This window comes from Ambystoma mexicanum, chromosome 3q, assembly GCF_040938575.1.
Source record: "Ambystoma mexicanum isolate Mex_15411 chromosome 3q, UKY_AmexF1_1, whole genome shotgun sequence".
Taxonomy (NCBI): Eukaryota; Metazoa; Chordata; class Amphibia; order Caudata; family Ambystomatidae; genus Ambystoma; species Ambystoma mexicanum.
The window spans coordinates 562,712,362-562,738,230 of record NC_090926.1 but is presented as its reverse complement, the minus strand read 5'-3'; the positions used below and the strand labels follow the sequence as shown (position 1 = coordinate 562,738,230).

The window sequence follows — 25,869 nt, the reverse complement described above, 5'->3', positions numbered from 1 at the left end:
AAGGGGAATGACCCAAGCGTCCTTTAGGTTGTCAGGTACCGTTCCAGTTTTGAAAGAAGCATTAATGAGGTTGGTGATGAAGGGAGCGAGATCATGTGCAGCTGCTTAAATAACAGGTGCGGAACATAAATCACCTTGACAGTTCGAAGGTTTAAGCTTCCTGATATTTTCCACTTCCCATGTTGACAAAGGAGAAAAACTAAATGGTTTGCAAGAGAATGCAGATGTAGTGAAGTTGTACGCTGCTGGTTTGGACTCAGGATCTAAAAGTAGGTTACATTTTTAATTTTTGTTTGCAGCATCGATATTTTATCAAGGAGGGCCTTCTGAATGTTAGTGCACCATAGCGCATTTGTAATACAATTGTCTGTAGGGGCAATTGGAGATTCCAATTCTTGGAGTATCTTAAACAGTTCTTTAGTATTGGATTCAGCTTGTGTGATACGTTTATTATAAGTATTCTTTTTAGTGAGGATAATGGCTTCTTTGTAGTTGGACGAGGCGATGGTCAGTGAGCATTCATTGGCTGCAGACGGGCAGTTTTTCCAGTGTGCCTCAGCATTTCGTTTGGCTTTGCGCAACTCACATAGGTGTGGTGTAAACCAGGAGTTGAGGTGGGGTCGGGGTTTAGGTTTGCGCAACTTTAAAGGGGAAATAGTATTTAATGCTTTCAGTATTGAGTGGTTGTAATTATCAACTAGAGCTGTGGGACCCGAGGACGAGGGTATGTTGTTGAGGAGGGGAAGAATAATTGGGAGGAGTTTGTCAGTGGTGATGTCTTTCTTGTTCCGAGTGTGGGTCTCTGGGGCAATGATTGGACTAGGGCAGTTAGTTGTGGCTTTGATAGAGAAGGTAATTATGTGGTGATCTGACCAAATGCAGGGTGAAACAGATGTTAGATTGATGTTGCATGTGGCCATATAGAAGCAATACCACAGCAAGCAGCACTGTTCCCTACAGGAAAGGGTGCCCCATCGCATGTGACAACTGCCCCATCAAATAACCCCTCAAATGAGGTCACTGCAGACAGGAAAAGGGAAGCAGGTGACTACTCTCAATACTAGAGGCTGCTGCCTCAAAGAAAAATACAGGCAATGCCAGAACAACACATGCTGCCCTAACCCCAGTTTAGTCAGGGAGCTAGAGCTGTATGATGGGAAATGAAGTAGAATATTCAAAGCCAAGTCAAAAAAGGGGTAAGTGAAAAGTGAAACATGTTGGCAAAGGTACTACAAAGCTCTAAAATTAAGAGACCTGAATATTTATTGAATGCTGGAAAATAAAGTCCCATGGCCCAGGCACTTTGGATATGTACTGAAATAATCACATTCAAGATATGTATGAGAAGAAGGTATAGCTGAAGTCCAAGAATCACTAGCACATGTTTGTATAAGTATGATGAAAGACTGAGAATCATTCAGAAAACAGAACCTAATTCATGGTATGAAACGAAGTCTGGTCAAAGACTAGATGTTGCTGACAAAACAGAAAATACATGCAGGGAAACAGATTGTGATCAAAGGCTAAAGATTGGGTAAAATGATTCCAGTGAACACTTGTGGTACAAAGCCAAGCCCAAAGACAGACAATTACAGAGAGACTCTAATCACTGTTGAGAAACAAAGTCTATGTTGTCTATTACAAGGACTCGAACGTTTGATCTTGCACACAACCCTAGTATTATGTGCTAGGAAAAGAACTGAAAGGCCCCAGCTTAGACATAGTCGAGACAGGGAGAGGTTTCAAGAACCAGTGTACATATTTCAGGAACGAAGAGTCAACCACGCCAGGGCAGCTAAGACCAAGAATAGATAGAAGAGTAAAGACCCAAGGAACCGCCATACAATGAAGATTCTGGGAGGACGACAGAGGTGGTAATACCCTCCTGGGTCCTTAGGAAAGGAAATGGAGAATTGTTGCACACGTCAATCAATATTTTGTTTCCATTTATGTTGCTAAGCAAGTTCAGTCTTTTGTATGGAAAAGAATAATTACAGTGCACAGACAGGTTCAGTTGCCATAAACGTGTGGTTTTTCATAACCTTCTTGCACAGGTCTTGGGGACAACAGGTTCCTGCACTGTACAGCTGTGAGGAATATGAAGCTTTAGTTAAGTACCCAACTCTGGGATCGCCATTACATTTTGTCCAGTCCTGGTAGCAACAGGAGCAGAAAAGGCAAGATAATGAGCGTCCTGTAGGTCCGAAAACTCCAGTTTGACAGAAATGTCTCTCATACTGGAGTTCTGCAGAAGCAGGGCCAGCTTCACAGCAGTGGGCTTGAGTTCATATGCATACAAGTGTCTACATCCCAATCCCCTTCAAGCTGTTAAATGTGCAGTGAGCAAGCCCGAGACTCCCCCATCAAATAACACCTCAAAGAGCACCAGAGTCTGTTGTCTTTAGACTTTACCCAGAGAAGCATCTCCATCATCCAGCGGCAATACAAGTGCAAGGGTCATTGTCAGTCTGGGCACCACTATTGCCGCCTAGGGGTTTGTAATAGATGCCGCTGCACCATAACAGACTGCTAGCCACACAATGGGCGGAGCAAGTACAGCATCAGTGGCTATGGTGGCCAAATGTCTGATCCCTGGAGGAGTGCAGTGTATGGCCTTGGGCCTGTCAGTTCCATCCGCCTAATGATCCATGGGGGAAACGGCACCAGTGCGTTGGTAATTGCCAATTGACAAGAGTTGACTGCTTAAAAGCCTCCACGTCGACTGAAACAGTAATAGCACTCTTTTTTCAATAGTCATCTCTCCAACACAGCTCAGCACCATTTGGGACACAATTTAGTGCCAATACAAGTCAGACACAGACTTTCAGGACGTTATTTAACATCTCACCACTGGGTGGCTGTTTGTAATTTAATAGGTGTCGACTCACCCGGACTTTCATGCACTGGCACTTGCAACAAATGCTCTGTGCCAAATGCAATCTTTTCTAGCACATGGTCATTCAGGGTCCCGTCATTCTCAATAACAGTGTTGGCCGCAGGTGTGGGCACCAACCTGGGGCATTCTTAATAGTTTGGAGACTAGTGTTTGAACCTGGGTTACACTGCATCAACTGAGCAAACCCTAAATCAACTCGGTTACATGTTTCGTGTCACTCCAATATTATTTGGAAAGGATTAAAGAGAACATTTAATACACATGGTTTTTATTCATTTTTTATTGGTTTCTTCATTTATTCTGTTGCTTTTTGGGGCTTTTTTCAGTATGTTACTTGCTTAAGATTTATTGTTTTTATGTATCTCCTGTCCTTACTGTACATATTTCGTATGTTTATTTCTTGTTTTTATGAATACAGATTTCTCACACATTAATTTGTGCTTTTAATATTAGAGGACTACATGTTACAAAATGCATGGTGAATTCTGCGCACAACCAACGCATCCGGAGCTTGTAGAGGCATTTTAGAAGGTATCTCAAAGTGTAAACCGAAATTGGGAAGGTATCCCACAGTGTGAATAGAAACCACCCCCACTTCTCGATGAACCCACCCTCCCTTACAGAACCAGATTGTTTAAAAGCACTTCTCAGATGAAGCTGCCCTCTCCCTTGCCCAACCAGTTTACACCTGAGGCCTAACGTGTTTGGCCCATCAGGGGGACTTGGTGCCATGGGGCAGTGTGAATCAATGCCTTCAAGGTGAGCCAGTAGCGTAGTATGGCAGTATTTCAAACAGAAAAAACAAGGATTTTCCATGCTAGAACCTCTTCTGATGGGACAATGGCCAGCGTAGCACTTAAAACCAAGAGACAGATTGCCAAAAGCACATTTGTTGTATGTTCATTTCTGATCCCAGTTTTTGCCAAGGCCTGATATGATCACACATAGAACTCTCCAGAGCAACCAGTTTTCTTTCATCAACAGACCAGCTTTGCATAGTCGGAAGACTCATGAAATGGAAGGGACCTCAGAAGGAGATTATGACCTCTAAGGCCAGGAAAATGTGAGTACCTAAAGTGCAGAACAAGGTTCTATTCACTGGCCTGGGTAAGTTGCTGCATTGTGTAACTGTAAACTGCTAAATTACTTTTTCCCCATTGTTATTGCAGTTGGAATGGTTTAAAACTGTATGGGTAACAGTATTGTCTGTTGTATCTTTCACATTCCGGCCCCTTCCCTTACATGTGTCACATTCATTCTCGATTGACAATGAAAGGGCTGAGTACAGTTGTGTTCTCCCCATTTGTGACAGCCCATGAAATTAATATGCTTTATGCTCTCGGCTTTGCGCCAACATCACTGCAAATGCTGGATATTGTCTTGGATGAGCCATTGCTACTAAACACCAGAGTGAGAGAAAGTTCAGGGCCCCACCAAAATGCCTACAACAGTATGATGGGGTGGGCAAAGGAATGGCATTCAGAGCCTGATCTCGGGGACGGGTGGAGGTACAAGCTCTGAATTGTGATGTTGAGGCTGATTGACTTTCACGAGTCCCACAAGAAAGTCTGGAACATGTAGGGCTGTTCACGCACCCTGCGCTGCTCGATAAAGACCCTTTACTCAAAACTGTGCACACAGAAACAGCATTTACGGAACAATGTATGCCCGCTAATGACAGTGCAAAAGTAGCACATGCCAGTGTTAGTCTTACGCTGCATCCTCGAGGAACAACCTCCAGCCTTCAGAGCCCACCACCATGGCCCTGGTATTCCATGACTTGCGCTCTAGCAGCACATCTCCCATGAATGGTAGTGCCAGCTTTTGTGCGGCTGCCACCACCTCCGCTCCTTTATCAATCATCCGGTTACCCAACATTTGAACATCAAAACCCTGCCTACCTGATCTTAATGTTGACCCCATGTCACATCAATGATCAGCTGTCTGACAATGCACAACAAACCTTTCTTCTGGCCACCCGAGTAGCCCCATTCTTCCTTACAACCCATGCCACAGTTGCTCCCATGGTAACATGGATTCCTCTTTCCCTCCCCATGGTACCAAGGAAGAGGAGCATCGTTGCACCTATGCCTGACTACCCATTGCAAGCCATTGCCCCAGAGGATGTGCAAGTCTCATTATCACCTACAGATGTTCCTCTCGCGATATGGCACAAATACTGTTCAAACACCTGACGTTTTAACATTATCAAGAATGGTATAAGAAAGTTGTAAGAAAGTCGACTTTTGTGGCTCAAACAAGGCAATCCTGCCTTTTATTTAGAGAATACTAACCTTCATGCACACACAGAATTGATGGGAGATTGCACCCAGCATATTAAAGACCAGATTAATTAATTGTTGTGGATGTTTGGCCAACAACGCTTGCAGCCTTTCCATACCAACTTGCCTGCTTCCACACACTCTGGTTAGTCAGGCAGGTATAACTCAAATCGACCTCGGGGCAACAACGGACGACTCTCCCAAATCCTTCAACGCCCCACCAGATGAAATGCCTAATTATGAATAATACAATTGCACATAAAGAACTCAGAAAAAAAAATGTCCTTTCTGCCTTTGCCTGGCAAACTTAAAACTGGAATGATATCATATGATATATGTCATTCACAACACACCTGTAAACAAGTGTTTCTAGGCGTTACAAGACCAAGGAGGAAAGACAGAGGGAGGACAAGACAAACGGTCTTATTAGGCCTTCTGTCATTCAGATCGTGCAAGTGTGACAATGCAAATGCAGGGGGAAGGGAGAGGGGGGGAAGTGCCAGGAAGAGGGAGGGGGGAAGTACAATCAGGGCAGGATTGCTCTGAGTAAGTGCAAGGAAGCAGGGGGCTGTAGAGGTTACATTTACAGCCCCAAGTGCGTAGTAGGCCCGGAGGCAGTGCAGGGGAGATGGAGGAGCCTGGCACCCTATGAGACTCTGGGGTTACAAAGCAACCAGTCGGCGCAGCAGATACTTAGGTCAGCAGGGGAGGCAGAGAGAAAGAGAAAGCAGAGGACAAAAGGAAGGTCTTAAACTGCTTCCCGAACTTCAGGTGGTCCAGCTCAAGTTTGAGAGGGGCAAGGAAGCCATTCCAGAGGGAGCCACCTGCAGAGGAGAGAGATCTATCCATACTCTCTGCCTGGAGAAGCGTCCGACCATCAAGGAGTTGGAGGTAGCTGATCAAATGGCTTGAGAAGGAAGGCATTTTGTAAGAGACTTGGATGTACTGCAGTTTCCTGGCCCCAGAAAGCCTTGTGGACGACGAGGGTCTTGACCTTGATCCTTGCAGCCACCGGGAGCCAGTGGAGGGATTTCAGAGCTGGAGAGATACAGTCTCTGGGCTTGAGGCCAGGGATAAGTCTTGCAATTCTGTTCTGGATTAGTTGCAGAGTGTAGAGAGTAGAGGAAGGCAGTATGACAAAGAGGCTGTTGCAGTAGTCCAGCCTAGAAAGAACCAGGGCTCTGGAGACAGTGAGCTTCTGGGGGAAAGTGAGAGAAGGAAGAATACCTTAGAGAAGGTGTAGCTGTAAGTGGGCCTTCTTGGCAAGGTCTGTGATGTGAGGACAGGAGAGAGTGGAGTCAAAGATGACATCAAGGTTTTTTGCCTCACAGGAAGGCGTTTGAAGAGGTCCCAAGGAGGGCGGCCAGGGTGAGAGGGAAAGCGGCAGTAGGGGTCCCAATGAGAAGGATCTCCGTCTTACTGCCATTAAGGCAAAGATTGTTGAAGGCGCACCAATCCTGAATTGGGGATAGACAGGAATGAGCGAGAGAGGAGAGGAGGCTGAGAGGAGCCTGAAAGAGAGCTGAGTGTCATCCGCATAACACTGAAAGTTAAAGGAGAAGGTAGAGATCAGGTGGGCGAAAGAGGCCAAGTAGACATTCAAGACCCAGGGTAAGAGGATATAACCCTGGGGAACACCACATGTGGAGAGAGAGGTGGTGGAGAGAAAGGAGCCACGATGGACCTCGGAGGGTCGGTTCAGGAGGAAGGCGGTCAACCACTCCAGGGCCTGATCCGTGATGCCCAGGTTCTCACAGAGTCGATTGATAAGGATGGATTCATTTACCATGTCAAAAGCAGAGGAAAGGTAAAGAAGGATGAGGACAGAAGGAATGCTAAAGTCAAGAGTATCGAGCAGATCTTCACGGGTGTTTAGGAGAGCAGTTTCTGTGCATTTGGCTACTCTAAAGCCAGATTGATGGTCATGGAGACAACCAACAGATTCAGTGTGGAGAGTAAGCTGTGAGATGGCCAGCTTTCCCAGGCGTTTTCCCAGGAAAGGAGTGATAGCGATTGGGCGATAGTTTGCTGGACAGGTAGGATCAGCAGAAGGCTTTTTAAGGAGGGGGTGCCCAAGGGAGTGCTTGAGGGGAGAGGGGAAAGATCCAGTGGTGTGGTGATGGAGTGATTGCAGAAGTCGACCAAGGCAGGAGCGAGGGTGTCAATGCGGTCCTTGACGGTTCTGGAGGAGCTGAGGAGAACCTGTTTGGACGACACTTTCATAGATCGGACTTGTCTAGAAACATCATCAGATGTTGTCAGCGAGAAAGAAGCGAAATGAGTAGGAGAGGGAGAGGCGACCAAGAGGGCTGAGGGAGAGGAGAGCGAGGACAGGATGTCCTGAGGTTTAGTGGTGAAGTGAGAAGCCAGAGTCGTACAGAGAGACTGGGAGGGAATAGGAGAGGTGGAGACTGCAGAAGGATTGGCCAGTTCCTTGCAGATTTTAAAGAGTTTTGTTGAGTTGTTAGAGGCCGCAGAGACGTGTCACACGCGAGTGACAAATGGTCACATGATGATAGCGCGTGACTTTAAAAAGGCATCATTTTTAAGATGGCGCCCATGACCGAAATCAGAAATATCTATGCGGCGGCAGTGAGAATTTAGGTAAGAAACTGGGAATTATTCTCAACTTGGTTTTCGAGACATGATGCTTTCTCCAAGTATGAAAGCACATAGCCAGCAGATATTTGACAGCCTAATAGCCACTGTAGCCTGACCACTGTGACATTGTAGAACAGTTTTTGTCACTGCACTTTGTGATTTTAAAGCTCTCCCTGCAACTAGAGCCTGTACCCATCATATCATAGCATACAATTTGTGTTATAGAATGGCCATTGCAGGCTAGCCTTAATCACTACCTGTAGCCATCAGGGCAAAGAAAGATATAAAAAAGAGAAATAAATGGATGCGTTTGTGTACCACCATAATACATCCCTCACACTTGCAATACTGGGATTTGCTTTTCAGGACCACCAGACACCCATTGAAGAATACAATCCTACAACGCGGATTATTTATAAGAATCCAGCCGTACAATAAGGTAAAGTGGTCCTTAGATACCTATATGCCATATCATTAAGGCAATCTGTGGCATGATTACAAGTATTCTTCCCATTGTCTACCACCCTTAGATACTTACCTGAGTAAGATCCTGAAAGACACCCCATACCAGGATACAACGGCAACTTTCGACCCACAACAGATGTCTTAATTATGGGACATAGGTCATTACAGGTAAGGGGACGTGCCTCTTAAAAATCTCCTTACCTGTTCTTTTTAAGCACTCTGAGACTGATGATGCCCCATCTGTCTTTTTAACCCCATAGGGCCTAGAACTTTATCCAACATGCCCGTCTGGAAACCCGAAGATTTCCTCAGGACATCCTTAAAAGGGAGAACTGTAAAGAAATTATGTATCTTGCACAGAACGTAGCAAGAATTTACCTGTCCTGAAGAAAGCGGCCATTGACCAGAACCGCCGAAACCGGTTGACTTTCATTCAGCAGTCTTTGGCTGATGACCCTGATTCCAAGACCCAATATACTTGATATAAAAGGGCTTGAAATAATATATAAATAGAAAGTAAGCATCTAAGTATCCCACCCAATAACCAAAAGAGGGACACTTACATTTAGTTTTTAGCTGTTCTTCGACCTATTGGTCGGAATTATTTTTACTGATAAGACACACACATTGGTGGCGGGAATATTAAAGCCAAAAACCGGGCGTGGCTTGGAGCCGACGCGATGCAGTCGCTCCTCTAAAGCCGCCCGTGGACTGCCCGCTGCTATAGCTAAACCGATGGGGCACTAGCAGTTCAAAGATGAAAGCCGGGAGAAAGAGCACTATGTCCGTACTCGCCCCCTCAATCCCGGTCCCCCCCTCTGCCGCTCAGGGAATCCAAGATGGCGGGCGCACGTCTGAATGCGTGCACAGCCGGGAGTTGGAGGCGAGCCTCCCCGTAACACACAGGCCGGAGGGGACAGACGAGGATCCAGACAACCAGGCAAGAAGCGAGGACTGTTTCCATCTGCCTGTGGGGGGCGGCCGGGCTCCCCTGGGACCGGCGGGGAGCGCCGCATGCACCAAGGATTGGCGGGGGATTCCCCTGAGGAGTGATCTCCTTGCCTGGCCCCCGTTTTGTGCTCCCTCTCCTCCCTCTTCCTCCTAGGGCGCCCCGGCCCACGCCGCTTTACAGCTACATGCCCGGCGGACGGAGACCTACATGGGCTGCATTGGTGGCTCCTCTGAGTGCCCGGTGGGGCCTACCTTCCGGTCTATAGACATTTGCAACGGCCCTTAAAGCGACTCAATCCCCTGGAGCGGGGACAGGAGACCCTCTCCCCCCCCCCAACGGTTGGCGGCGGGAGCCTTCAGCAGGAGCCCCTTGAGAGCACTCCATCGCACCTCACCGCCTCCCTGAGTCTACAACCCGCACCCGACCCGAATCGATTTAAGGTAGGCTTAGCCCGCATGCTCTTCTCCCTGAGCCTTTCCTGGGCCGCCCCTACCCACGACCCTGCTGCCCGCGGATAAGGCCTATAACCCACATGGGTAGCGCTCCCTAGCCTCTGGGGGCCCCTGAGCGGCTCTCGTAGCAACTCTCCTTCACCGCTACAGTGCTCCCGGCGGCCATTGTCCCGCCACTGACAACCAGCGCAATGACTAAGCAACCAGCCACCAAGTCTTCTGACATAGCAACTCTGCTGATCGCATCCGACAAAGCTAAGAAACAGGACTCCTGCTCCTCTATTTCACTGGAATCCCTAGACAACAAGGGACCTCTGGCGACCAAAGAAGACATACGTGAATTCATGGCGGATATCAAATCAGAATTCCGCTCTTCTAAGACGGAACTTACTACTAAACTGGAAAGCAAGGATAAAAGGGTCTCGGAGGTTGAACAAAGAGTGGGAGTTGTTGAGGACCATATCCAAGATCATGCCTCCGCCCTAACAGAGGTCCAACGCTCAATCAGACTTTTGCAGGACAAGTACGACATCCTGGAATACAAGCAGGAAGACTTGGAAAATAGGGCCCGGCGCAACAACCTCCGTATTCGGGGGGTTCCTGCTTCGATCCCAGACAAGGGGTTGGCTGAATATGTGGGCCTCTTCTTCCAGTCTCTCCTCCCTGACCTTGAAGATTCACAGCTTCTCCTAGATCGCACCCACAGGCTGAACCCCCGTCGCGGAGTGGAGTCAGATGGACCCCCTGACGTCATCACTAGGGTGCACTTCTTTACCACGAAGGAAGCCATCTTGGCGATAAGCCGCTCCAAAGACGAAATTACATTGCAAGAGACCTCCCTCCAGATCTTTCCCCTCTTACTCTCCAAAATAGGCGAGCCCTCCGCCCACTAACCACTCTTCTTCAAGCCCAAAAAATCAGCTACAGATGGCTCTTTTCCACAGCTTTGCAATTTTCCTATAAGGACTCACTAAGGAAAATTAGCCACCTGGAACCTGCTGAAAACATCCTGCGCCCAGATGCTTCCAAGCCTTCGCCTTCCCTGCCCTCCGAGGCAACGGCTGACTCAGACCTTGTGGCCCCCCCTAACACCACACAAAATTCCTGGTCGAGGGTTCCCAGATTCCGGAGGAGGAAGTTGCCGGATGCGGTCCCATGATGGAGCCACCACTTTCTGTCCCGGCTCGTCGGTCCAGCACCGTGAACCGATCAGCACCCACAGGCACACAGATGCGCTCCATCCCCAAAAAGCAGCGGGCATTATTCCACGGCCCATGCCCGGTTCCAAGGCACGGTCCACCTACGAGTCCTTGGAACGATCCACTGACACTACCTGTAAGGTTAGCCATGTTGGCTACATACTGTTCTATGGCCCCGTTGGCCAAGGGAGGCTCTAGACCTACAAAAGGTCCGCCACCGCCAGTTAAAACTCGGCCCTCCCGTTGGCGGCCCGAGCAAAAGCCCCCTAGGCAGGTTAAGGAATGGCCACACACTTCGCGACATGATGGCTGATCCCTCTACGTCTCCCTCTCCCCCCCAGGACTTGTCAACGGCCCCGGAACTGGCCCCGGAACATCGGACTTTGAGGTTCGTCTCCCTGAATGTTAAGGGACTGAATTCACCCGCCAAACGCAAGTCCATCCTACAGAAGCTTCAGAATGACGATGCAGCAGTAGCTATGCTACAGAAACCCCTCTGCTGCCGGCAGACCACAGCCGCCTACGCTCCCATACCTTCCCGAAGCAACTCTTCGCATCTGGGAACTCCAAGAGGGGTGGCACAGCTATCCTATTTGGGAGGGGACTGAACCCTCAGATTCTAGACTCCATAAGCTGCCCGGAGGGGCGGTACATGGCGGTGAAATGCCTGCTGCTGGGACAACTCTACTCTATAATCTCTGTATACGCACCCAACTCAGGCCAGGCGCTGTTCTATGAGTCCCTGAGTACGACTCTCTCTCTGTTTCTGGAGGGCCAGATAGTGATTGGTGGGGACTTCAATGGGGTCCCGGACCCCATGAAAGACAAGTCGCACCCGCCCAGTGCTGGAGACCTCACCATAGCCCTGGCTCTCCTGCAACTATTCAGAACTCTGGGGGTGGTGGACTCATGGAGGGTACTCCACCCATCCGAAAGAGACTTTTCCTTTTATTCTTATGTCCACAGAACCTTCTCCAGGATAGATCTTCTCCTAGTATCCCCGCAAATCTTCACATTCACCAACAATGTGACAATTGGCTCCAGAATCTTGTCTGATCACGCCCCGGTGACCCTAGAAATCCGAGTGCAGGAACCGTCTAACCCCCAACAGCGCAGATAGACACTATATGATCCGATTCTTAATGAGATGCCACTCAGAGACGCGATCGCAACCACGATCACCAACTTCTTTAAGGAAAACCCCAGCGAAGACACCTCTACCGCCAATAATTGGGACACAATGAAAGCAGTAGTGCGGGGAGAACTGATTGCGCAAGGAGCGGCCTATCACAGGCATAAACAACAAACTCGCCAGGGTCTTGAGGAAGAACTTAAAAATGCAGAGAGGACCCATAAGGAGAAGGGCTGGACCCCTAAAACTCTGCGGGCCATCCGGATAGCGCAAAAAAAGATCGAGGCCCACTACGCCGAACACACTGCCCACCAAATGGCAAAAGCTAAACAGTTTTATTATGCTAAGAACAACAAAGCGAATAAGTTACTGGTGGCCAAACTTGCCAAGGCGAAGAGGAACAACACAATTGTGGGCCTGCGGGACCAACAAGGCAAGGTCCATTACGCTGACCGGGACAAACTACAGCTCGCAACGGCCCACCTGACCCAGGTGATGACCGCTCCGGTACGGGACATGAAGGAACAGAGGGAATACCTACGGAGTGCAGCGCTTCCCTGGCTAAAAAGAACAGCCTGTGACTCTCTGGAGGCGCCGATTACCGACGAGGAAGTGGACGAGGCAATAAAAGCCCTTAAATCCCGAGCCCCTGGCCCTGATGGATATACAAACAGGTTTTACAAGATTTTCAAACCCCAATTATTAGCGCCTCTGGTACAGTTGTTTAACTTGTTCAGGACCACGGGCACTATAACCCCGTCCATGCAGGAGTCAATTACAGTCTTACTACCTAAATCTGGAGGCGATCCGAAGAACCCTGCGTCATATAGACCCATTGCCCTGCTCAACACAGATGCTAATATATACTCTAAAATCTTAGCAACACGACTATCTCAGTTCTTGCCGGAGATAATCAGTGCGGATCAGAGTGGCTTCCTCAGACACCGCTCCACGGCCGACAACATTCGAAGGGTCTTAGATCTGGTGGAACTTGCCTCCCGAGACTCCCGGGAGCTGGTGCTTCTGGCCCTAGACGCAACCAAGGCGTTTGACAAAGTGGATTGGACTTTTATGAGGCTCACCCTTGAGGCCTTTGGATTTGGCCTGGAATTCTGCACTATGACACTGGCAAACTACAAAGCTCCCAAAACTCTTCTCAGAGTTAATGGCACCCTTTCCTCCCCTATCAACCTAACTTGCGGAACCAGACAGGGATGCCCGCTGTCGCCACTCCTCTTCGCTCTAATCATGGAACCGTTTGCCCAGCGGATCAGGTTGAACCCTGCAGTCGAAGGCTTTCAATCAGGCCCGGCACACCACAAGCTGGCCTTCTATGCAGACGATGTCCTCCTGACTATCACGAAGCCCCGTTCCTCCCTCCCTCAAGCCCTGGCTGAGATAGCGAGCTATGGAAGGGTCACAGGCTTTGCCATCAACTTCTGGAAATCAGCTGCCCTGGGAGTGGGTCTGACCCGGGAAGACCGAGAAGCCCTAATCCCTCTGTTCCCAATACAATGGATGACCAAGGGAATCAGCTACTTAGGAGTCCAGATCCCGGCCAACCCAAGCAAGGCCTATCGGGCTAATTTCCCCCCATTATTTACAAACGTGGAGGCAGATTTGAAGCGCTGGGCGGCACAAGAGATATCGCTGATGGGCCGTATTACAGTCTGTAAAATGAACTTACTATCGAGATTTCTGTACGCTTGCTCCTCACTCCCGGTGCCGGTACCGGCGCCAGCCCTTCAACGCCTACAGAAGAAAATACTGCAGTTTATTTGGAGGGGGAAAAAACCCAGAATCCCTAAATCCACGATGCTGGGCAGCGCGAAACTCGGTGGCCTCTGGGTCCCAGACCTACAGAAATACCAAATGGCGGCTCAACTGTCCTGTATCCAATTGTGGCAAATCCTTACCAACCGCCCTAGATGGGTGGACCTCGAACAGGCGCAACTACCCCTCCCGCTGCGCTTACTCCCACATATCCCCCCTCCGGAGCAGCGACATTGGCAGAATCTTCTGGCGACCACCAAACACACCATTTCGGTGTGGGACAAGGCGTTCAAACAGAAGAGGATCCCGACGGGGCTCAGCCCCCTCTCCCCGGTGTTTCCTCTCCCCGGTGTTTATGAACCCGACCTTTTCACCTGGCCTGTCTGCCCAGAATTTTAAGTCCTGGATTGCAGGAGGCCTGGAGACTCTGGGACAACTTTTTGAAGGGGGCCAACCCTGCACCTTTGAGCGATGCAAAGAACTCTTTGGGATCCAGGAACAGCATAGATTCACATATACCCAGCTGCGCCACTGGTGCACCCATTCACAGACTCGCCAGGCAGCTATTCGTCCCCCCACAGCCATCGAATTGACCCTTAATGAGCTCCCGCCCGAGGGAGAATCTCCACTCTATATAAACGCCTCCAAACGGATTTCCTAACCTCCAAGACTCGGTACATGGCCCTAGGGAGGCGGACCTGGGCCGTCCAATTGAAGACCAACAGTGGGTTGACATCTGGTCCCGGGCTCATACCTCCTCATCATGCATCACAAACAGAGAATGCACCTACAAGATCCTCCTCCGTTGGTACTACCCTCCCCTAAGACTTCACCACATGAACCCCACACTCGACCCACAATGCTGGAGACAATGCGGCCAAATTGGCTCCTTCTTCCACATGTGGTGGTCCTGCCCCAAGGCTCAAACCTTTTGGAAACAATGCCTAGCGACGATAGCGGACATCACTCAGGTGCGACTGCCCTTGGACCCCGAACCTATTCTCCTTGGAGCACCGATCCCCGGGATCTACCCAAGGTCTGGTCCTAAGGCCAAACTATTATCCCAATGCTTACTTGCTGGCAGGAACGCGATAGCCCGCACCTGGAAAACAACGGAAGGCCCGCTCATGCCTTTCTGGTGGATGAAAGTATGGGACATCTTGATCGCTGAGAAGGTGACGGCTGCCGGGGCAGGCATTTTACATCGCTTTCACAACATCTGGGGTCCGGTTTTGGATTTTGACCAAAGGTTCCCGGCCCTGACATTCAAGCCCCAACTGGCCAGGAGAACTATTCAGGATGGAGATCCCCAGCAGGGACGTGAAGACAGAACTTGAGACCGGAGTGTGGGGTGGGAAGAGCGTCAAGTGGTATTGCTTTATGCTTCATGTCGCAAGTGATTAAGCTTTGTATTGTCATAACCTGTCTGTTTAAAATAAACATGTTTAAAAAAAAAAAGCCAAAAACCGACCTCCATCGTATGTGCACTTTACCTTTTTAGCATAGGAAAGTAGTGAGAGGAAAGGGAAAGGACCTCTACATTCCATTTGTTGGCGTCACACCAGCGAATGCTAGGGCCTTTATGACAGCAACAAATGTAGAGTATCTACACAGGGCAAACAAGCTATTGCAAAGGAACATAGACGTAAGAATAACTCCCTATAAATTGAAAAACTTCTGTCAATTATGTGTTATGGAGTGCTTGCAGGTGACAAAAGTTGCATTGCTTCCTGTTAACTGCTTACATTCACAGTGACAGATGAAGAAAAGAAGCACTTAACTGTAAACATAATGAGGTTTATTTAATTATCTCACATTAAGCAAAATTAAGAAATAAGAAGAGTCTTGTTAACAAAATAATTTGCAATTCATGATTTCATAAACAGCAAAGAAGCAATGATTTAAAGTTGAGACTTTGACTGGGCTAACAGATCTGTATAACGCTGATAAGGCTTCTTACTTGACTTTTTTTTGGTTTTAAGTTGGGGCAGTGGCAATCCATACCTAGAAAAAGGCTAATTCTGTGCTAGGACAGAATGTTTCCGTCACCTTTCTGAAAGTGAGTTAATCTTCATATAGAACTTAACATTGCACAGACTGTTTCTAAGCGATTGAGTTTGGTTAAATAGAGGAACATGGAAATTAAGTCCCCTTTCAAAGATCAACCGGTTCGGTATGCAGTCTTTCCATCAAAAAAAGATTCATAGAATCTTTTTCCATCGAAATGTATTCATCAAAATGCTTCTCCATCGAAAAGCCATATCAGCCGGTCCAATAGCCGGTCAAATAGCACAGTGAGTAGAGCGCTCACTTTGACATCCGTGCAGAGCCCGACAACACAGGTTCGTATCCCAGCAGGGCCAAACTCAGCCTTTCATCCTTCCTAGGTAGATAAATGAACACCACACACCGTGGGTGATAATAAGCAGCGCGCAGATGCCTGAGAGTTCGTAGAGCTATATAAGTGACTCCAGTGGGGAGCTACACTGGCTGAAAATCAAAGATAGGATACATTTCAAGGCCTTAACGCTGGTGGATAGATGTATCTTTGGACAAGCCCCGGCCTACCTAAAATCCAGGATCCAATCATATGTACCCAGCAGAACATTAAGATCTTCCAACCTTGGCAAAATCATAGTGGCCCCACACAATCTCAAATGCGGCATGGGCAGATCTTTTCCCTTACTAGCAGCCGGCCTATGGAACAAACTCTCCAACCACATAAGATTGGAAGCCAATTACATGCGATTCTGCAAACTGGTGAAAACCCATAGCTTCAAATAATAACCTCCACTAGGTCCCTTACCTAGCCTCTGTGTGATTCTCTCTTATTGTCCAGTCTTCATGTCAGTTACTGTCCACTTTGTCCCTGTGTCCTTGTATCTGCGCCCCGAAGCTTGCGAGCTACCGGCGCAATATAAATATTAAATCAAATAAAATAAAAAAGAAAATATATAAATGCAAAAAAGCATATTCATTGAATTATTTTTCATTGAATTTCCAACTCAAACATCGTTTAAAAATACATGTATAGATGTTTGGGTTGGAAATTCAATGTGTCGAGGAAAGGGTTCAATTTTGAAAGTGAGGGTTTGGGGGGATAAACACTACACAACTTCGAGGGAGCTGTCCAGTGCTGAACTACATTGTGACTGTATTGAAAAGATTTCAGCACTGGACAGCTCCCTCGAAGCTGTGTAGTGTCAGCGACCAATTTCAGGACTGCAGACCTTTATTTTATTGGGGGCTTGTGGGGGGACCCCCCAATTAAAAAATAAAATAAAAATGTCAAGTTCACTCGCTGACACTACACAAGTTAGAGGGAGCTGTCCAGTGCTGAAATACATTGTTGCTGTATTGAATAAATTGCAACACTGGACAGCTCCCTGTAACGTTATAACGTTTTGCATGTTTCAGCAACTTTACATGCAAAAAATGTAAAGTGTTTATATAACGAAACCCTCTTTCGATGAAAGGGGTTTGTTGCATAAACACTTTGCAGTTCATGTATGGCAATTAGATGAAACATCTTTCAATGAAAAAGATTTGATGAAACAAACCCTCGAAGGAAAAACATGTAACCAACCGGTTCTGCTTAAGTGGAGATAGCACTTACAGACCTTCCCTCCCCACCACCCGGTGGGTACATGAAACACTTGTCCAAGAGCTGAGGGGAAAGATGGAGAGGAGAATTGTCTGCGATTCAACCCTTAACCGCAGAGAAAACAAAGAAATACACATCAAGAGGATGATCAAGAATACACGGCACAAGTGACAACGAAAAAGATAATATAAATATATGAATAGTGAAAAGCAAAACAAAAAGGGCAGGTAAGCCTGGTGAGAACCCATCCCTTTCTTATCGTCTCAGGAAGACGCCAAGTTCACAATAGAGGTTTCACAGGGACACTGGAACTCTATTAAAGAGATCCACGTAGACAGAAGGGTCCCATGGAGGTCCGAAGGCAAGGAAAAATACAAGGGATGCTGGTCCAACATGACAAAACTAGGAATCCCACACAAATTTGACCAAATGAGGAAGCACAAGGAGATCTGTGCAAGACCCTGAAAGAACGAGAACACACAGAGGGACCATAATAAGTTAACTCACGCACCAAGAGGTAAACCAGGAATCCCATAAAGAAGGGGAAGGTGAAGTGCATGGAAGGGGACTGGAAGGGTACTGGACTACCTAAAGACCTCCATTGAAAGAACACAAGTGAAAGCCGTAGAACAAAGCCCCTGTCCAGCCAGGTAGAGGCTAAAGACTACAGACTGATGGAATGGACTGAACCACTACATGGCCCAAATAGCTTGCAAGGAAGACAAAGTAGGGAACCGTCCAGAAACAAAGCACAAAAAGGCTACCAGAGCCAAACAAGGATGCCAAAGACAGGTTAGGAAAAATAAGCCAGGTGTCCAAAACTTATACATGATACCAGAGTCAAACACAGGTGGTCCGTAGACAAGCCTGGAAAACAAGCCAGAGGTCAAAAACACAAAGAAGTTACCTAACACAGAAATGGAATACAAAACAGTGAACCAGGCGCATTCCCAGGTTGATGACAACCGGGTCGGCGCATGAAATTTATAGGAATGTTGAGAATTGTAGTGCATTCCCTGTCACCAGAGGAAATACGTGCTGTGTGTGACCAACAGTCCATAAGGACACGAGGAGTTTTAGTCTAGTTCACCTTGATAGGAGAGTCAACACCAAAGCAGAGAGCAAGGCCGAAAGAGAGGGAGACTGTGCCATGCTGTTTCTGGATTGCGAAAGGCAGTTCCTTGACAGTAGAAATGCCCAATGTGACACCACTCCAGAGTTCCATATCAAGAGTATTCAGATAAGATTTGTTAGCAGACTGGGCACAAGAACTGCATTGGCCAGTGCCTGAGAGGTATATAGACAGAGATAGATGGGTGCGAAGGATGCATAGACAGCTGGGAAGGATGCTTAAACGGACTAATTGTTACTCACCAAGCCGGAAGGTGTGCGTGACCCCAACCTGGATCGAGATGTAGGATGAGCCGTAGACGTCTCCAGAAACCCAGGTCCCCTGATTTCAAAGAATCAGGCTTCCTCTTAGAGAGGGGCACTTTTTCACGATGTACCACTCTGCTATTTATGTAAGAACAGACAGAGCAGTCCATAATGGAAAAGAGCAGGTTTGAGCGCACCGCCAGATCAATGCTGCAAGAGATACAGAAAGGTTTGAGTATTATGCCTAACTTGCGTTTTAAATTATCTCTATTTAACACAATAGAACTGCCGGTACCTGAGGTAGTGTATGTGAGTAGATCTGAGAGGAAATCCTGTACCAGTTTCAATCAGGAACACAAAATCCAAATGGTGGATGACAACGACAGGATAAAATAATAAAGTAGGAAGGTTAGTATAGGGAGGACAACCTGAACGGCACGAGGGACGCACTAGGGTCGGGTTGGTGCATGTCCTGGAAAGCGTTCGTAAATGCACTTCAATAGAAAAGACAAACAGTCTCCCAGAATGCGAGCACAGTTAATCAGGTAGTTGGAGCAAAGGCAATCCTTGATATGCAGAACTGGTAGGATGGGACTTGTACTTCCAAATAGATGATTCAGATAGAACAGGAAGAAAAGAACCAACCAGGATACCACTTACGCTATTAGCAAAATACCCAAGCGTCGCGCTGAAGCAGATCTCAGCAGGTCTAAATCATAGAGCCGGAATTCAGATGGAAAGCAGAGGCGCTCGTGCAAGTGTAAGTTGTATGAGAGCTGGAGTCCAGTTTTGAGCGGAAATGAAGTGCCGCAGAGCCAGTAGAACTGAAGGTTGAGCGGGGAGGCTCCTGCAGTTTAACGGCATTAAAGGAAAACTGCACGTGAATAGAAAAGGCCGTGGCAACAAGTCCGTAGGGTAATCCAGATAAGCAGAAACAGAGTACAAAGCTAAGGTCTGGTAACGAGAGCTCAAAGTCAATAGGATTCACAGAGGATAATCCGAGGAAGGCAAACAGTGCCGTAGGCGGGCTACGAAAAGGCACGTAGTAACGTACAATTAGCAGCAACGAAGTTCCCGCGGCTGAAGGCTTTAAGGAACAAGGGGGCGTGGCTTCTGTGTAAGCGAAGCACGTCCGATCAGCTGACTAGCACGTTTACGTAACCTGAACAGTTTCCAAGGCAACTTGTAACGATGCCAAAGCGGATTCCATGGTCGGGAAGTTCTTCGTAAGAAAGCCATTTGCTGCCGTAGTGTAACACTAATGGACAGAGAAGGTGCATAAATAGAGCTACATATGGGAATAATGGCTGGAAAGAAATACAATGGAACGATGCTTACATAGATTCAAAGATTGCACGTTGTTTAGATTGACAGGTAAAAAGAGCGCTTACATAGATGGGATACATGCTGAGATGTAAAGGAAGGATACACAGATAGAAAAACAGGAAAGTTAGCGAGATGAGGACACAGGTGTTTGTAGGTACAAAGATAGCTCAGATGGAAAGATACATTGGAAGATTGAATTATATATAGCAAGGAAAATAGGACAGTTATGAAGGATTGGACGAAAGCTAGCAAAAATATATAGGAAGGATGGAACAATGCATAGCAAGGATTAACAGATGGTGAAGTGGACAGAAAAGAAGGAAGATGGAAGAAAAGGTATATTGATAAAAAGGCTTGGAGGATGCATAAGGAGGACTTACAAATTGAAGGGAAATATGGAAAGATAGACCTAAATGGAAGGGTAACAGGATATATGAATTTAAATGCTCAATGTTGCATAGAGAGTAAGGTTTAAAGGATATGCAGATTATAAGGACAAAGATGGATGGAAAAGATGAAACGATATACCCATGAGATTAAGGACACAACAAAAAATATATGAAAGGCAGATACAAGTTGCTGCAATGATAGATAGGACAGTTTTAAGGATGGCAAGATTGAGATCAATTCATTCCTTATTTCACCCTCTTACGTTTGTTTCATTAAGCCGCTTGCCACTTTAATTTCTTCCTCCCCTTCATCTCCTACATTTCTTACATCACATCTTCCCTTTCTTCATCTCCCTGATCACCACCTCTTTTCACCACTCTCTCTCCTATACTTAATTTCTTCCTTGTATCACATCTTCCTACCTCTAATCACCTTTATGTTGCCCTTCCTCTCAGGTCTTCCTTTCTCTTCATATAGTCTCCACTCTCATTTGCTTCCTTCCCATTTAATTTCTTCTTCGATTTCATGCACTTGAAGACGTAGCGGTACCATGGGCATAAATGATTTTTGACGGGATTCTTTTAAAAAAAAATAAAAACAATATATATATATATATATCCTAGTTTGCTTCACTGAGGTATTTTGAAAGCCAGACCTACTGTTGCTTGTTATTAAAAGGGAGCATTAAGAAGCACATCTTCATGCTGTATCTGTAAGCTGAGGTGTATCTCTGCCCATATTTGGTAGTGGGCTAGTGCAACCTGTGTAATGTTTTTGTTGCTTGTCCTGCAGGCTAGTAAAGGAAAATGGTTGGGTGGAACCCTGAGGAGGGCAAGTGTCTTTATTCTGATGCCTGTTTTCATAGACTGCCTTTTAAAAGCCAGCAGTTTGTGCACTTTTGGTCGAAATCAACCCATCACATATATGTAGAATGTATATGTGGAGATAGAGAAGTAAGAGCCAGGTAGGGAAGTAGGAAGGGCGTGAGGGGATAGTTGTGTGGGTTACTGCCCGCCTGTTAAAAAATAAATAAATAACTGGTTGAAATCATACCACCCAAAGGGACACAGACAAACTGCTGACTTTTAAACATCAATCTATGAAAACATCTAGTAGCACTTCTCTTTAAAAACATTTTTAAATCCTGGCCCAAAAATGTACCACTTTCTGATAAAAGATCCAGTGATCTAGATTCTGTTCCCTCAACAAGGACAATAACGTGCATATGATGGACACCACTCAAATGAGCATGATATGAGGCACAGAAATCCATACATTTATTTTCCAAACAAACATTTTTAATTAGTCTCACCTTACAACGATGGGAACTGATTCCAGTCTAGAAGTGATGTAGGCTTTCGTGACTTCGGGTGCATATGTATCCAACAGGTGAGGTTCTGTTGATTTTACAAAAGGTACTGATGCCACCATCCTCTGCCACAAGGTTAGTAGGTAGTGAACGCTGTTTGGTGCAAACTCCCAATGCTGAAAAAATATTAAAAGATTGAGAAAGCTAATTATTAAAGTGAATATGTTCTCAAAGTGGTGTTGTTACATAAGAGGCATAAATAATGAATATAAAGGTGGAGAAACAGGATCAAAACAATATTTTCTAGGGACAAGATGAAATTGACAACAATGGCACTGTAATCATATGTTATTTTCTAATTTAGTATTATGGATGCTGCTTTCATGTTTTAACATTAGTCATAAGCCACCACATTTCATTTCCACGTTTCACTGGGCTATCTCAGGTACTGAAAAAAGGGTTGATGAAAAGGAATTAAAGGTAGCTCCTGGATACAGGACATCACCCAGAGAACGGAATGACTTCTGAAATAAGAAGGTACAGTGTGTATTGTGATGAAGTTCACTGCCTGGAAGTTTGGTGATCACCAGCCAGGCAACTCAGGAAGCTGGCTACCTAGCCAATGCTGTTACAGAAAAATACATTTACTGTAATGGCCCTCAGGAGCTGAAACAAAACCTTGACCAGATCCGGCGAGCCATTAAGAAACCGTTATCAGGGCCCAAATACCGAAATTGTACTGCCAAACCACCATCTCCCACAATGACCTTTTCTCCCAACCGGAAAACCCAAACTGGATCAGGGAAATTAAATTATGCCTCCAGGGACAGAAGGACCATAGAAATGCCCTTCATGGATGTGACTATCCTGAACACCCACCAACATACTTACCTTCCCAACAGCAGCACAGCAGGATATCTGCCACACCAGCAGCCTTGTCCAGCCTCTCTATGCGCACAGAGTTTCAAAATCGCCACACGGGATCTTATAGATTTAGCCCTGCCCCCTGCCCCCTTCAACCTCATTCTGACCATCACGAAGTTAAATGTCCTAGTCAATCCTAACCCTAAGACCCATTAGGCTCAGAGCTTCAGTTCATCAGCCCTAGATGCAACCAGGTAGAGAGGCAGGTTACTATATAAGCCAGTCAGCCCAGTCTAGTGTGGAGACTGACGGGAGATGGTCGCTCTGGTTTGGAGAATGCTGGTGAGGGAGGACTAATGGAGGTAGGAGTGTACCACAGAGGAGAGCTGGAGAGGTGGCAACAAGAGAAGAGGAGGCGATCTCTGCAGAAGATAAGAAAGGCGTGAGAGTTAAGCAGGGAAGAAGTAAAACTAGGAGTGGAGTGAAAGATGGTAGTAGGAACAAGGGACATGAGGGAGGAAGTAAAAGCAGGAGGAGATAACAGTAGAGGGGAGGAGATTAAACCTGGATTGGAGTTGAAGGAAGGATTGCCATTAGAAATCTAGAGGGAGGAAGTAAGACCAGGAGTTGTGTGGAAGGTGGTGACAGTGCCTAAGGAAGTGGAGGTGCTAGGCAACAAGAAGATTGATCAAGGTGGTTAGACTAGAAGGAAAGAAGGCAAGCAGAAATGGAATAGACAAGGGGAACAGGCAAAGCTGGTAGTAAGAAGACAGTGGTGGATCAGCAGAATGACGTAGGAGAGATTGAGGGGACTAAGAATTATGCATCTTCAGACAAGGGGAGTGATGACAATTGGCCAGGGGGTAACAAGGAATGGAAGTAAAAGAAAGCACTAGAGGAAAGAGATCAGGACTGAAACTGAGGTAAAAAGCCAGAAGCAGATCAGTCGGCTAGAGGTAGGAGGTTCTGTAGGGCCAGGTCGGGCTCTAAGGCAGGTCTAAAAAGGTTGGAGGAGGTTCAAGAGGCTATCGGGAAGTTTAGTGATGGTTTAAAGAGGAGGTGGAGAGAACCGAGTTGGGTAGGACGGATAATAGGGATTGGTCCTTCTGCCTCTCTCCTGGCTGACCCCAACCCCATCTGTAAAAGAAACTCAAAGCTCCTGCAGAACATAAAGGAATGGCTAAGTCTTGGGGTACTGGACAGCGGAAAGTCGGAAGTTATGCTTAAAGGAGAAGGACTTGCTAGATCCTGGAGCCTGTATTTATTTATTTGTCGGTTTATATTGCGCCAGAGCCCGCAGGCATCAGGGCACAGAAAGAGAAGAAACTGAAGCAGACTAGGTCGGTTGCCAGACCAGATGTATTCACAAATAAGAGTTTTCAAATGTGTTCTAAAGTTTAACAGATTTGTTTCTGAACGTAGGTCCTTCAGCAAATTGTTCCACGCCATTAAAGCCTGCAAAGGAAAAGATCTTCCAGCTCCTCTGACCCGCTTTGCTATGTGGTACCATGATGCGTACTTCCTCACTGCGTCTAGTCATCCTTTTAGCAGTATGTACTTACATGTGATTTTTCAAATACCTAGGTGCTTGTCCATAACCAAACCTACGTACAATAGTGAGAGACTTAAAGTGAATCCTGGCCTTCACAGGAAGCCAGTGAAGACTTCTTCTGTGATCCGAAATAGGTTCCCACCTGTTCACATTTCTTATCAGGCAAACTGCGTTGTTTTGTAGGACTTGAAGAGTGCCTATACTGCCAAGATAAAGGGCTCTACAGTAATCTATTCTGGGCATGATCATAGCTCTGACCAGAGTTTCGCAATTTGATGCTGAGACATAGGGTTTCATCAGACGTAATAGTCTCAGGTGATGCTGGAATTTGTTCACCATATGTTGAATATACGCCTCTGAGCCGAGAGATGCCTCGATAAAATAACTTCGAGGATTTTCACCTTAAGGGAGACAGGAATATGGTGGTTATTTATAGAGAAGCCAGCATAAGACATCTCGAGCTTCCCTCTAGCTTGGGGTGATCCGAAGATCAAAAGCTTTCTTTTTGCAGCATTAAGACACATACCATTATGTGTCATCCAACTTTGGATTTCGTCATACATTTGTGTCACTCTCTTCAAGTCGATTTCATAAATGCCACTTAATTCTAAAAGTAACTCGGTGTCATCAGCGTAATTTGAAAGACACCCAGTATTTCGAGTAAAACACAGAGGGGTTGACAATAGACATTAAAAAGTGAGGGGTACAAACAGGAACTACTCTGGATGTTCCTTTATCAAAGAAGGATGCAAACCGATCGGTTGCCTCCCCCGAGCACTCTCCGACATGTTTTAACCTCAGGTCTAACAATATGATCAGCCCCGCGTTGCCCTTATGCATAATTAGCAGCATCTCCGTCTGGAAAATCAGAAGAGCGCTTTTGGTACCATGATGGGCCCTAAAACCGGATTGTCTCCAATGAAATGCCTGTATATTTTCCAGATGTTCTTGGAATTGAGCTGTGGCTAGTTTATCAATGACTTTCAAGAGGAAAGGGGCATTGGAGATGGGTCTTAAATTCGTATAGTTTTTAGTATCCATGCCAACTTTTTTTTATAAGAGGGGTAACTGCCATCTTTTTAAGGGCACAAAGTACTCCATTAGTTCTGAAAGAGGCATTGGCCAGGCGAGTGAAGAAAGGGACGAATAATTCATAGTGCTCCAGAATAATTTTACTCAGGAGCATATCTCCTGCACAGGTAGAAGGTTTCATAGATTTCAAAATCTTAGTTACTTCTTCGGGGCAGGTAGGTTTAAATGAAAAGCTTGGTTGCGTTTTCAGTGGCCTTTGAGATTCATCCTCTACACAGAGGCCAGGATTCAACTGTTGCTTACTTTCCGAGATTTTAATATGTGCCTTAGCTATTTTATCTGCGAAGGCCTTTTGAATGTCAATGCAGTCAGATTCAGTATGAGGGCTGACGCATGACATAGCTTTAGGCTTTTCCAATTCCCTACGGATCTCGAAAAGTTTCATGGAGTCATATTTAGCATTACAAATTTGCTGATCAAAGTAATTTCTCTTAGCTAAAATGATTTCTGCTCGATATGCTTTCTCCAACTCCTTCCAAACATCCCTATTCGCCAAAGAGGGAGTTTTTTCCCCCAACATCTTTCAGCTTTGTGTTTCTCTTTTTTGCAATTTTTTAATGCTGTATCAAACCATTTATGACTTGTTGATTTCGTTCTCAAAAA

General features: G+C 46.4%; 1 protein-coding gene across 1 annotated transcript in view; it reads right to left on the bottom strand.

Annotated features, from left to right (window-relative positions):
* RANBP17 (RAN binding protein 17) overlaps nucleotides 1-25,869 on the bottom strand; it is a 2,111,817-nt gene that overhangs the window by 1,591,743 nt on the left and 494,205 nt on the right. Inside the window, exon 11 of the mRNA XM_069654335.1 lies at nucleotides 21,762-21,934. Coding sequence (XP_069510436.1) covers nucleotides 21,762-21,934 — 173 coding nt within the window. The remainder of the gene's footprint in view (nucleotides 1-21,761; nucleotides 21,935-25,869) is intronic.